We start from the raw sequence: 14118 nt of genomic DNA on the forward strand, positions 1-14118 counted from the left end.
CAGAGGGAGCACCCCCGTATCCACATGGACTGGACAGCAGTGGAGAAGGTAGGAAGTTCCTCGGCATACACATCACTGACAAACTGAAATGGTCCACCCACACAGACAGCATGGTGAAGAAGGTGCAACAGCACCTCTTCAACCTCAGGAGGCAGAAGAAACTTGGCTTGTCACTTCAAACCCTCACAAACTTTTACAGATGCACAATTGAGAGCATCCTGTTGGGCTGTATCACAGCCTGGTACGGCAACTGCACCGCTCACAACCGCAGGGCTCTCCAGAGGGTGTTACGGTCTGCACAACACATCACCGGGGGCAAACCTCCAGGACACCTACAGCACCTGATGTCACAGGAAGGCCAAAAAGATCATTAAGGACAACAACCACCCGAGCCACTATCATCCAGAAGGCGAGGTCAGTACAGGTGCATCAAAGCTGGGACCGAGAGACTGAAAAACAGCTTCTTCCTTAAGCTTCTACCTCATCAGACTGTTAAATAGCCATCACTAGCACAGAGAGGCTGCTGCCTACATAAACAGATTTGAAATCATTAGCCACTTTAATAAATGGAACACTAGTCACTTTAATAATGTCTACATATTTTTCATAACTCATCTCATATGTATATACTATATTCTATACTATCTACTGTATCTTAGTCTGTGCCGCTCTGACATTGCTCATCCATATATTTATATATTCTTAATTCCATTCCTTTACTTAAATTTGTGTGTATTAGGTATTTGTTGAGAAATTGTTAGATATTACTTGTTAGATATTGCTGCACTGTCGGAAATAGAAGCACAAGCATTTCGCTACACCCACAATAACATCTGCTAAACATGTGTATGTGACCAATACAATTTGATTTGATTTGTATAAATTATTTTGAAAATCAACTGCTGCACCGAAACTTTTATTTTGAAAGGATATCACCTCACTACTTATTGTTGGTGACTTTACACGTGCACTAGGGTCGCAGTTGTGAAATGTCTAGCGACGTTCGGACTCGGAGGTTTTTCGCGCTGCACTCCCTCACTGACCAATACAATAATGTTCTCGCCCCCCACACACACACTAATCCAATGAAATGACAGATTTCACGAAACACACACACACACACACACACACACACACACACACACACACTGATCCAATAAAAATGTCATTCTGCAACATTGTTTAGTTTTAAATGTGACACGTCCAATCAGATAATACAGATCTTCTTCTGACAGCTAGCTTGATTGACAGCTAACTATGCAGGTGTGTTCTGCAGGCATTGCACATGTGGATAGTTAGCTGTAATTTAACTCATGTAGGCTAGCTGTCAGAGACACATTGAGAGAATTCAGATGATCAAAATATCCGCCAGATAGGCGACTTGCGCGAACCAATCCTCACAATCGAAATGTTCGGGCAGAGATCACTTGTTTTCCGAAAGAAACGCAGCGCTCTCCGCTCGCTCATAAAAGCGATCCAACACTTTACCTCTGGAAAGCCAGCGGACCTCTCTGCATGATAAAGCTCCTGCTGGTGCTCGCTCCCCATATGTAGACCTTACCGTGAAATGCTTACTTGCAAGCCCTTAACCAACAATGCAGTTCAAGAAATATAGTTAATAAAACATTTACTAAATAAACTAAAGTTTAAAAAATACATGAATCAAAAAGTAACACTATAAATGTACATAACAATAACGAGGCTATATACAGGGGAGGGGGCACAATCGATTTGAACAGAGGGACAAAGTGCATGCCTTCAAGATTAAGTTTACCGTTTGGGCAAATCATGTTTTAACGGGAGGTTTGACATGTTTCCCAATGCTGATTTCGAAATTCAGAATCTGATCAACAAAGCGCACAGCGACACACTGAAAAAAACGTTAAATAGCATCTTGTCAAACTGCTGGGAAAGTTTTGCCACTCTTTCCCGGAGGAGAACAGGAGACAAGACGACTGGATACGGGACCCTTTCGAGTTGAGATGGGAAGCGTCACGTTGCTAAGCAACGAATAGGCTCTTCTGGTGGAGCTGTCGTTTGATCGCGGACTGAGCATGCGCTTCCCGGAAATTACACTGCCAAAGTCCTGGAGCAGCGTATTGGGAGAGTATCCTGCTCTCGCCTGTCATGCAATCAGAATCCTGCTACCCTTCAGCACTACCTATCTGTGTGAAAGTGGCTTCTCTACTGCCATGCTGAAAACTAAAAGCAGAAACTAACTGGACAGCCAGCATGACCTCCGAGTTGCCCTGTCAACCAGACTTCAATAAACTTATTTAACTAAAGAAACACCCCAGCTTTCCCACTGATAGGACACACACACACACACACACACACGCACACACACGCACACACACACGAAATAAACAGGACTGGTATATGTTACTGTTCTTTAACATTACTGGACTGTTATGTGTTACTTACTGTTCATTAACATTACTGGCCTGGTTTTGATGTCATGTTCTGAGTCTGATCATTTATTACATCCCATTCCTGAACCGGTCGCCTAATTAAATGGCTTATTCTCTTGAATTGATAATACATGTGTTCTCAGTTAATATGGCTGTGTAGCCTAATGACTTTCTTTAATACCATAATTGAGAACAGAGTCTATTTTGCAAATGAAACCTGCCCAAGAAGGCAGCTGCAATACAACACTATAAAATGTTATCATCAACAGTCCATAATAATGTGTCGCGACTCGATTGTCATTGTCAAATTTGGGTCCCCAGGCAAAAACAGTTTAGAATCGCTGTTTTAGATCAAAGTTTTGCCCAACACGTCGCCTGATGGCAGTATTATTAGGGTAAACGCCGTAAAATGAATAATGGCGCCATCTAGCGGCCGGTTGGGCTAATCAAAGTTATTTTTGCTATTAGGCTACTCGAAAAACTTGGACTGAATTTGAATGAGGATAGCTAGTACTGTACATAATGTTGTCTTATTTTGGGAGTATTTGTCAGCATATCTTACCATAAGCATTTTTTTGTTCAGTCCCCCCATTTTAGTAGACTGGGTGCCAGTGTGTCTGCTCTGTTGTCAAATGTTCTATCTATATCGATGCTTCCTCTCCTTACCATATTTGGTTAGAAGTGAAAGTTCACTGGCAGGGCAGAGGGAAACGATGGAGCAAGATAAAACTGGGTCAACAACATTCTGCTTATTTTTCTCACAAATCAGGAAACATCTAATCTCTATACAGGGTTCTGTTCCCAAAACAATAGTTTGTTACGAACAGAGTCCACTAAGTTTTCTAGACCTGACTCATTGTCAATCTTTCAAAAAATGAAGTTGTTTAGAAGGAAATGCCAGTTAAACCCCTCCCTGGTTGCAGTATTTTTGGTGACCAGTAGATGGTGCTGATACTACATGACAAGACAAAAGTGTGAGGCACAAGTATACAGCGAGTCACAGTTTCCTCAGCAGTCCGGAATATATTTACGCCACTTATTCCCCATCGCTGTCTGTTATAAATGTCTACTTATATCAGAACATGTTAGACTATTATTCAAACATAAATGACCTAACTATAGATGGCACCAGACCACAGTGCGTGTTGTTGGTCTTGTCTACACTGGTAATCTTACCCAGGGTGGGTATAAGGCTCGATGGGGATAAAGATAATGTCTGGCGAACAGTATACATTTATGTAGCCTATACGGGAAGACCACCCCTTCGCCACTACACTGGCCGTAAGTCTGCTACTCTCTGAACTACAAACTAGTACACTACACCAGACATGAGTCTGCTACACCTCCAACCCCAAAACCTCTACACTGTCAGAGGCAGCTACAATCATGTATACTTGACTTACTTTGACTCATTGAGGAGCATGGGTCATCTGACAAAAGCTTCCTCCAGTGTGCTCGGTGTTATGAGGTTTTCTTCACTTCTTTCAAGGACATTCTTGCTTCCTTCAGCTCTTCTTTATTCATGTATACATATCAGGGCAAATTCAGATGACCGACTCAGAGGGCAAAAAGGCTAAATGCATCTCAAAGTGAACCAGTAATCCTTAATAAATGATTTAATGAGATTGTGTCCATTTTTTTCTGAATAATAACTTTATTGAGGACGTTTTGTTCATGAACTGGCTTAATCAGTGTATATACAATGAATCAAAAATAGATTACAGAATTATAATCATTGTCATCACACCTGTTTGTGTGAATAAATATTATCATGTGACAATGATAAAAAGAGAGTTTGAATGGTGATGCATTCTCCTATAGAAGAAGCTATATTATTTTAGGCAAATACATTGCATCAGTTTTTGAGAATCCCCAATCCACAACAGTGACTTCTTAAGCTTTAACCTTCCCTGGTTTTCATCACAAAACTAATGTCACTAGAACTTATATACGCTTTGCCATGGACTTTTCAGAGATTTGCCAATCCAATATCATTCATGAATACCTTTCAATCAGCATGTTGAAGACACACATACAATTGTGAACAAAGTGAATGAGAAGAAATGAAATTACTTTTTCTTTGCATTACTACATCTCTATTTTATGATCCATATGAAATCAACAATGTAATAACCTCAGATGAACCAATGCAGTATCATTAATATACATAATATGAACATTGCTTAATAAGGGCCTTCATTTTAAGGCACATTCAGATGTTTTAATCATAGGAGGTTGCATAAAAAAAGAGGTTTGTTTCCATGTTTTTGAGAGGGTCAACTTTACAATTTGCAGCTATTGTACAAAAAAATTGAAAAGATGTTTAAATTGTCCATTGTATTTGAAAGGTTTAAGAGTCCAAGTCCTTCCCTGTAGCTCAGTTGGTAGAGCATGGTGTTTGCAACGCATGGTGTTTGCAACGCCAGGGTTGTGGGTTCGATTCCCACGGGGTGCCAGTACAAAAAAATGTTTAAAAAAAAATGTACTAAATGAAAATGAAATGTATGCATTCACTACTGTAAGTCACTCTGGATAAGAGTGTCTGCTAAATGACTAAAATGTAAATGTAAGAGTCCAAGTCATGATATCCCTCCAATCATCACTTGAACAATCTAGCTCTTTTGTGGTGTGCCTTGCCTCAAAATAAAAATTCCCTACAAGCTGTGGGACAAATGTGTTGTATTTACACATTCCATTTTTTGGACTAGATACAAACTCAGCTTTCCCATTTGTGAGGTTCGACATTGGACTGACGTCTTTAGGGTTTGATCATCTCAGGATAAAAACTGTACAAACACTGTTGATAGGCCATTGCTGTTGAAGCTCTACAAAAATAATAATGTTTTCCAGTCTTTGCAGTGATGGCCAATGTGGGCTGGGCAGAGACATGTTCAGCAGACAGAGGGAAAGGTGGTGGAGGCAAGCGGAGTGAGGTGTGAAGGGGGAGGGAGGGGGGGTCTGAGGAGTGCAGACAAACTTCCACAAGGCAAACCATCTTGAGACCAGACCTGTCAATGCTGAAACACGTAGTTGTGCCTCTAGATGGAAACCTCATACTCTCTTGTGTCCTGTGAAATGAGGACATAGTTCTGAATTAGGGACAAGCTTGTACACAAGAAGTTATAGTGAGACAGAAGTAGAGTAGATCATATTCCTACTATGACCACAAAGGCCATTCCTCTTTTTGTGAATGAGCCATGTGATAACTGACATCTGTTTGTAGACTATGATAGGGATATCACAGGGATACGTTTAGTGTCTGGAAGTGGTTAGCCCAAACTGTGAGGCTTTTCCATTGTCACCTGAGAGAGGGGACAATGACTTTAAATTGTCTATACATACACACCATTGTCCATACATACAATTCTACATACATACAGTATATTTATTTATATTCCATTGCTCATTCTGATATTTCTTTTTAACTTTTAGATTATGTGTGTATTGTATTGATAATTATTGTTGGAGCCAAAAACATAAGCATTTTGCTGCAATTGCGATAACATCTGCAAAACTGTGTATGCGACCAATAAACTTTGACTCTATTTTCTATTTGATTTGAGAGGTTTGTACCTCTCCTCTGACCAATTTAAATGTACTCAACCTACTGTGGGCTTTAGTTCAATAAGCTCACAGTGTGCAATAGGTTCAGGCTGTAGAATCAGAGTGTGGAATTGATGAAGACTGATTGACACAGACTGGAGGCTAAATAAGCAGGTTGTAGCCCAAAGCTTGGTCTCACCTCGTTGTTCTTCAGGAGTGCAGTCATGAAAGGATAGAGAAACAAACAGGCAGAGAGACAAATGTTAGTTATCTGAAAGCATGAGTATGAAAGCATCAGACCTGGGTAAAATATTTGACATCTTGCAAGTACTATTTGAACCCATGTCTGAACAATGTCATAGCACAAAAATAAAGCTATGCTTTGTCAAATGAACTAGGACACCTTTTGTTTGCATCAGGTGTAATGAAATGGCCCTTGTCAATGACTGAAGGTGAACGGAGTATACATTTACACCCCTCAAACCTATTTCTATAACATCACCTAACGGTAAATTAGATTTGGTGAATGAACCTGCAATATGGCAAACCAGATGGTGCTTTAAGTGCATCATCTCAGACACGGATGACAGCGCCTGATTTCAACCTTTTGGGAGGCTTACTAATTCCAACAGGCATCTCTGTATCAGAACGTACCATAGTCTCTGTTTTGTAGAGGGAGTTGTCGAAGGTGGACTCTCCTGGGATGTGGTCATATGGTAAGGAGGTGGACATGGGAAGACACAGAGGCTTCCCCTGAACCCTAGAGAACACACACATACGCAGTGGCTTTTTAAAAATGTTGTTACGTTATAGCCTTATTCTAAAATGGATAAAACCTTATTTACATCACTATTCAGACCCTTTGCTATGAGACTTGAAATTGAGTTCAGGTGCATCCTGTTTCCATTGATCATCCTTGAGATGTTTCTACAACTTGATTGGAGTCCACCTGTGGTATATTCAATTCATTGGACATGATTTGGAAAGGCACACACCTGTCTATATAAGGTCCCACAGTTGACAGTGCATGTCAGAGCAAAAACCAAGCCATGAGGTCGAAGGAATTGTCCGTAGTGCTCCGAGACAGGATTGTGTCAAGAAGTTTGGAACCACCAAGACTCTTCCTAGAGCTGGCCGTCCAGCCAAACTGAGCAATCGGGAGAGAAGGGCCTTGGTCAGGGAGGTGACCAAGAACCTGATGGTCACTCTAACAGAGCTCGAGAGTTCCTTTGTGGAGATGGGAGAACCTTCCAGAAGGACAGCCATCTCTGCAGCACTCCACCAATCAGGCTTTTATGATAGAGTGGCCAGACAGAAGCCACTCCTCAGTAAAAGGCACATGACAGCCTGCTTGGGGTTTGCCAAAAGGCACCTACAGTAAAGACATCTTAGACCATGAGGAACAAAATTCTCTGGTTTGATGAAACCAATATTGTACTCCTTGGCCTGAATGCCAAGTTTCAAGTCTAGAGTAAACCTGGCACCATCCCTACGGTGAAGCATGGTGGTGGCAGCATCATGCTGTGGGGATGTTTTCAGAGGCAGGAACTGGGAGACTAGTCAGGATCGAGGAAAAGATGAATGGAGCAAAGTACAGAGAGATCCTTGATGAAAACTTTCTCCAGAGCGCTCAGGACCTCAGACTGGGGCGAAGGTTCACATTCAAACAGGACAACGACTCTAAGCACACAGCCAAGACAATGCAGGAGTGGCTTTGGACAAGTCTCTGAATGTCCTTGAGTGGCCCAGCCAGAACCCGGATTTGAACCCGAGCTAACGTCTCTGGAGACCTGAAAATAGCTGTGCAGCAAAGCTCCCCATCCAACCCGACAGAGCTTGAGAGGATCTGCAGAGAAGAATGGGAGAAACTCCCCAAATACAGGTGTGCCATGCTTGTAGTGTCATAACCAAGAAAACTATGCTGTAATCGCTGCCAAAGGTTCTTCAACAAAGTACTGAGTAAAGGGTCTAAATATTTATTTTATTTGTAATGAATTATCAAACATTTCTAAAAACCTGTTTTTGCTTTGTCATTATGGGGTATTGTGTGTAGCTTGATGAGGGAAAAAACATTTAATACATTTTAGAATAAGGCTGTAACGTAACAAAATGTGGAAAAAGTCAAGGGGCCTGAATACTCTCCGAAGGCACTGTAGTGTCACAAGGGCAGCATAATATACTTACAACATTATTACAGAACATAGCTGGTCTATAGCTATCGATTAGTTTCAGTGCTTGACTTGGGCAGGAGCTCACCGAGTACCAGCACCTCAAATGTTCTACTGCTCGAGCTCCAAATTATTGTGGAGCTCCTGCACCCAAATATAAACAGTATCGGCACCCAAAATCTGTACCGGCACCTATTTTCAGTCCAAGACAACCCTTGGATAGACTACTAGGTACTATGGATGATGATAGCTTTCATACTTTCAAAGTATTTTATTTATTTATATAAAGTAAGAATACTAAACCTACTTAGAGAAGTAGAGGTAGATCCCGATGATGAAGACCATGATGAGGGCCACTGGTATAAAGACTGTTAGAGCTATGTTGGCTCGCTCCATGATGTAGTCTGTACTGGCAGCTGGTGAGCAGAGAGGTAGAGGAATCAACAGAGACACACTCAAGTGGTATGATAACCTAAAGATGCACACTTCAATGTAGCACACTTGAAGTTGCTGTGAAGTGCTGTATTTCGTTTTTTTTATTTGGTCTTGACTTGATATTTTAATTTGAAAGATCTAACGATTACTGTGCAGACTTGACGGCACTTACCGTCTAACCTGCGTTCATTTATTAACTCCATTGAGGAGGCTGTAAAGAAATGGAGAACATCAGAACACAGATGTTAAAATATACAGACAGATATATTGTTCATCATGAACTACTGAACAATGCCCGAGTGAACTACACACACAGGGGAGTATGTGTCTGCAGTTCCTACCTCCGCAGACAGGGGGTAGGCTGCTCCACTGTGACGGGTGTCCAGGGACACAGCGGAGGACAGGCTCCCCCAGCAGCTCATGGCCTCTGAGGCAGGAGAAGCGCAGCGTCTCCCCGGCCTGGTAGAGAGGCTTCTCTGAGATCTGGGTGCTGTAAGACGGGGTGCCAGGGTTCCTGCAAGGCTCATAGGTCACCGCTGAGAGAGGAGTGGACAGGACACACACAGTCGACATCATATAATGTATTTTTGTAAACAGCTAGTAGAACTCTTGGTGTATTGTATGAATTGGAAACACTGCCAATCCAGCTAGCACATAACGTTCTGAGAACCATTTCTTAGAGCTTGGTGAGATTGTGGTTGTCCTATGGTTATTTTGCATACAACCTTCCCACAATATTCTGTGAATGGTGCAGGATACCCAGCTAGCACATAACGTTCTGAAAACCAGGTGGAAATTGTAGTACTTCAGCATAAGGTTTCCTCATGGTTCTATTTAAAGTAATGCTCTCAAATTGTTCAGAATTGTTAAACGTTTTTCTATGAGAATTGTAGTGCTGCAGCATAACGTTTTGTGCCGGTTTCCTCATGGTTCTATTTAAAGTCATGTTCTCCAAACTTTATAATAGTTTGCCTAATTTCAATTCTGTGAAAAAACAAGCACTGTATCGTGTAGAGAATCATTGAGTTTCATTTTTGCATCTTTTACTTTTAGTTTTGCACACCAGCTTCAAACAGCTGAAAATGCAATAGTTTTGGTTATTGAAAAGGTATTTCACAGCGGTTTAGATGGTACAGTGATTCTCTACACTCTGAGTGCTTGTTTTGTCACATACTGAAATTATTAGAATTAGAACTATTCAAATTTTGGTGGAGCGATTCCTGCATATTGCACCTTTAATGAGGTGCTTATTTCTTTTGAAATAGAGTCTGTTTGAATAGTCTAAAATGAACAGCTTTCTATCAGTTACAAAAAGTGCCCCTGTGACAACAATTTTGGACCCCCTTGTGGCCCCCCTAAATGTGGAGTATGAAATAATTTTTACATAACAAATTTTTGCTATCATTCTTTTTTTTACATCCGTTATTAGACAGTGGCAACGATGATGATTATGAACATGGTCTTTTGCCTGCAATGCAGTGAAGAAAACGATATGACAACAATAATGTCTAATGTAACTGGCCCCAGCTTGGCCCCCCCAGTTGAAATGGTCTAGAATGTCTAATGTACAACTGGCCCCAGCTTGGCCCCCCCAGTTGAAATGGTCTAGAACCGCCACTGTATATATAGTGTTATTGACTGTACGTTTGTTTATTCCATGTGTAACTCTGTCTTGTTGCTTGTGTCACACTACTTTGCTTTATCTTGGCCAGGTCGCAGTTGTAAATGAGAACTTATTCTCAACTGTCCTACCTGGTTTAAATAAAGGTGAAATAAAAAAATAGATATATTACAAAAAAAATCGATTTGTGCCCGATGCCGCCCCTCATCTGATTCTCCGCTGGGCGCGCAATATAAATTGTGCCTATAGGCTATTTAGTGTGGTCTCAATCAAATGATCCATAGGCTATAGGCTATGAAGTGCATGTTTGGAGAAGCACAGAGCAAAGTTATATTTCTAAGGTAGCTGCTGGGATGGTGTAAATAAAACCAGGCTGCCATTACACACTACAATGGATGTTCCACCCCTGAGCCCAGGCCTGCTCTGCTCTTGTTGATCAAACAACGTTTTGTGTTGTGTAGGGCTATGGTGACAGTTCAGGAGAGAAGAAGGCTTCTTCTGATTAGGCCTAGTCCAAAAATGCACTATCTTGCGTACAGACTAGCCTATAGCCTATGTTCTGTTCAGTTTGAGAAGCAGAGCGCGATGGCCGGAGGTCAAATTTGATAGCTTGCTACTACTATAATTTATTTGAATAAAAACAATGTTTCTTGCCCATGATGTATTTATGAGTTATTGACCTCACAATAATCCAGATTCACGTAACGTGCATTGTGGTGATGAAGCAGCACCCGCGGCACAATCAATCACAAATGGAAAGCTCATGGTGCTGTAAGTAGGCAAATTCGAGTAGACATAATTTATTTAAACCGTCTTCATTTTAATTAGACTTCACTAACAACAAGAGGGCTTTGTGTTGAAGCCTATTTCTTTGACAGACAATTAGGCTATTGTGTGTCGGTCAATTCCTCCACCAACCATGCACTCTTTAAATAGCCTACCTCCGTGTCAGTGAAGGGCTGTTAAATTAAAACCCAAGACAGAGGGTATGCCATAGGCCTAGTTTTATTAAACAAAATTGCAAAAAGCACAAGCCTACCCCTTGTTAGTTGAAGATTTTGAAGAAAATAAAACAGATCTGATTATATAAAGTCTCTATAACAGCGCTTTGGTCAGCAATGCTTTATGCTAGAAACAAGCTGCAAAATACCCGGGAAAGACTATACTTTACTTGGGAAGTAATCTAATTCTGTCACTATCAATTGATTAAGCTATTCACTTCCTGTACAATAGAATATGTTTAAACCCAGACAGCTTTTAAGGAAACACTTGTGACCTTCTCTCGTTGGGTAAAGCAATGGAAGAAAAGTAGCCAGCATTTTTCTGCGTCAGTAGGTCTACTCTTTCTGGGGTGGAATGGTGGGCCTAAATTATGAAAGTAGCCTACCATGCTCAGACTCCTAATGAAGTCACCGATTTAATTATTTGCAAACAAGATTTGGCATTGGAGAAATATGATAAGATGAACACATAGCCCTATCTCTCTGTCCATTCTTAGCCTATCATTTTGGTAATTTGTGTGGTATTAAAATAATATTCCGCTAATGGGTAAAATTACGTAGGATTGCATGAAATGTTTATAAAAGGATTTTTTTTAATCAGACCTGCAAATACGATGATAGCATTGCATGAATCTATCTTTCTACCCCTACTCTGTCCATGGTGGTCTGCAAACCCACGACCTTCTAGCCCGCATCCTTGTGCGCTATCAACATTTCTGCATTGCCATCTACTGTTTACAGGATGAAGAACAGTTTCTAAAACTGCATATCTAAGGCTTTGCTCTGTCCAGGAAGCGAGGGTAAACAGTAGACATGTCCTCTGCTATCCACTTTGTTTTAATTATTATTTTGGTCATAGAAGAGGGTCACTTGTTTCTTTTTTTTTTTCAAGAGTTCAGTGAGGGTTTAGGTAAAATATATTTAGCTGAAGGGAGGGTCATCCATTTTAAATTCAGAGAAGTCAGATTTTCTCCATGTAACCCTTATTATAAATAACAATCACTCCCTAAACAAATTCATTTACATGCGTCCTATCTCTGCTTGGAGTTAAACGGTTAACCCAAACTAAGCTAGTTGTGTTATTAAAAGTCTTATTGAAACAGATTCTCATAATGTTATTTAATTACCTTCAAATAACCTATAATTTCTGTTCTCAGAACAGAAATAAAACCTCCAAGGAAAACATTCAGGGAAACATAACAAAACGTTCTCAGAACCTCCCTGCAACCTAAAAATGTATGTTCCCAGAACAGGTGAAATTTCCACTTCTGTTCTCAGAACGTTTCAAAAAATGATGTTTTACCAGCTTTGTTCCCAGAACCAATGGGAAACCAAAAACGTATATACCCACAATGTCCAAGGAACCATGTGCTTGCTGGGAAGTGTGTATGATGGAGATGTTTTAGCAGGCTGAAGTTAGGGGGTACGTACAGCCACATTTGGGTAGCTTCTCGCTCCATTTAGGTCCGGAGGAGCCGTGGCTGTAGCAGGAGAGCAGGCTGTTTCCAGAGAGGGTGTAGCCCTTGTTACAGATGTATTGGATGGTGGAGCCTACAGTGAAACGCGGGCTGGACATCACCCTGCGACTGTGTTCCACAGTACCTGGGTCGTTACACGACAGCACTGACACACACACACACACACACACACACACACACACACACACACACACACACACACACACACACACACACACACACACACACACACACACACACACACACACACACACACACACACACACACACACACACACACACACACACAAGAGCTTTACTCATGTGCAGGGAATACAATTAGTTATTTTTTTTAAAATCATTAGCAGTTGTCAATGCTTATTTGTGGTTATCCGATGGGGCCAGAGTGGTGCCTGGACCTTTTTCTAATTAAAGCCTGCAGACACAAACCCACCGAGCTGGAAAATAAAGAGATCATCTCTGTGTCTCAGTCCCACACAACATCAAACCATGAACCCAATCCTGGGCCTAGTAGGACAAGGGTCAGCATGGTAACAATGTTCACGTGACAGACGTCCAAATGAGTCTCCAAACCCCTGTGTCTTGTTACAGGTCAGTGATGCCGTGCTTATCACTGTGTGGGACATGACCAGGACCAAGGACTCTGTCACACTATCCTGTCTCTACTCCGCAGCATCCAGGTCATCTGGATAGAACAGGAGTAATGTGTGGAGGAGCTGGAACACAGAGCCTACTCAACTCACTGATGCATTGGTCTATACAGAAAAAAGGGTTGTGTTGTCAGAAAAGCTTTTACCCATCAGTCTCTGGTCTAGCCTGTCCTTAACTGAAACTGCTTCTCACACCTAAAATGCACCTTCTGTGTGCCAGTGTGTGTGTGGTAGTTACCTCTCTCACAGCTGGGCAGGTCTCCACTCCAGGTCAGGTCCCACTGGCACATGAGCAGCTCTGTACCCACCAGCTGGAAACCTGGGTAGCACTGGTAGGTGACCACCGTGCCATGGACCAGCTCAGGGTGGGAGGTGCTCTTCCAGCCGTTGGTGATCTCTGGGAGCTCTGGACACGTGTCGTTACGAGGCACCTCTGTATCCATGAACGAGGGAGAGAGAAAGGAAGCCAGAGAAAAAGGCACTGACTTCACAGAGTGCACAGAGCTTGAGTGGTGTGGTTTTGCATTCAAATGAATGAACCTCAGGACAAACACAATAGAGGACATCCATTTTGTAGGAATTTCAATCTAGTGTGACAAGTGCCATGCAATGGGAGGTCTGTCTGCCAGGCAGCCTGGCGGTGCCCGTTCTAGCCACAGCAGAAGCCAGAGAGGGCAGGGCACCCTGCAGACGAGGCTAATGTGGACAAACACACGCAGTAATTGTGTTTGGGTCTCTGACGGGCACAATACCAGACAGCTGCACCACTTGGCTGGGCCTTGCTTTCCATCTCTGTCAGAGGCATGAACAG

The 14118-nt window shown here is 41.9% G+C and overlaps 1 protein-coding gene across 1 annotated transcript in view; it reads right to left on the bottom strand.

The window, feature by feature from the left end:
* Positions 1-4045: 4045 nt before the first annotated feature.
* The window catches only part of LOC106613099 (seizure protein 6 homolog), a 121121-nt gene continuing 111048 nt past the window's right edge, over positions 4046-14118 (bottom strand). Inside the window, exons 11-18 of the mRNA XM_014215032.2 lie at positions 13546-13740; positions 12611-12802; positions 8899-9093; positions 8730-8768; positions 8430-8538; positions 6609-6714; positions 6154-6162; positions 4046-5479 (exon numbers count right to left, since the gene is read on the bottom strand). Of these exons, the coding sequence (XP_014070507.1) occupies positions 5450-5479; positions 6154-6162; positions 6609-6714; positions 8430-8538; positions 8730-8768; positions 8899-9093; positions 12611-12802; positions 13546-13740 (875 nt within the window). The 3' untranslated portion in view covers positions 4046-5449. The remainder of the gene's footprint in view (positions 5480-6153; positions 6163-6608; positions 6715-8429; positions 8539-8729; positions 8769-8898; positions 9094-12610; positions 12803-13545; positions 13741-14118) is intronic.

The sequence above is a fragment of the Salmo salar genome, chromosome ssa09 (genome assembly GCF_905237065.1).
Source record: "Salmo salar chromosome ssa09, Ssal_v3.1, whole genome shotgun sequence".
In the NCBI taxonomy this organism is placed as follows: Eukaryota; Metazoa; Chordata; class Actinopteri; order Salmoniformes; family Salmonidae; genus Salmo; species Salmo salar.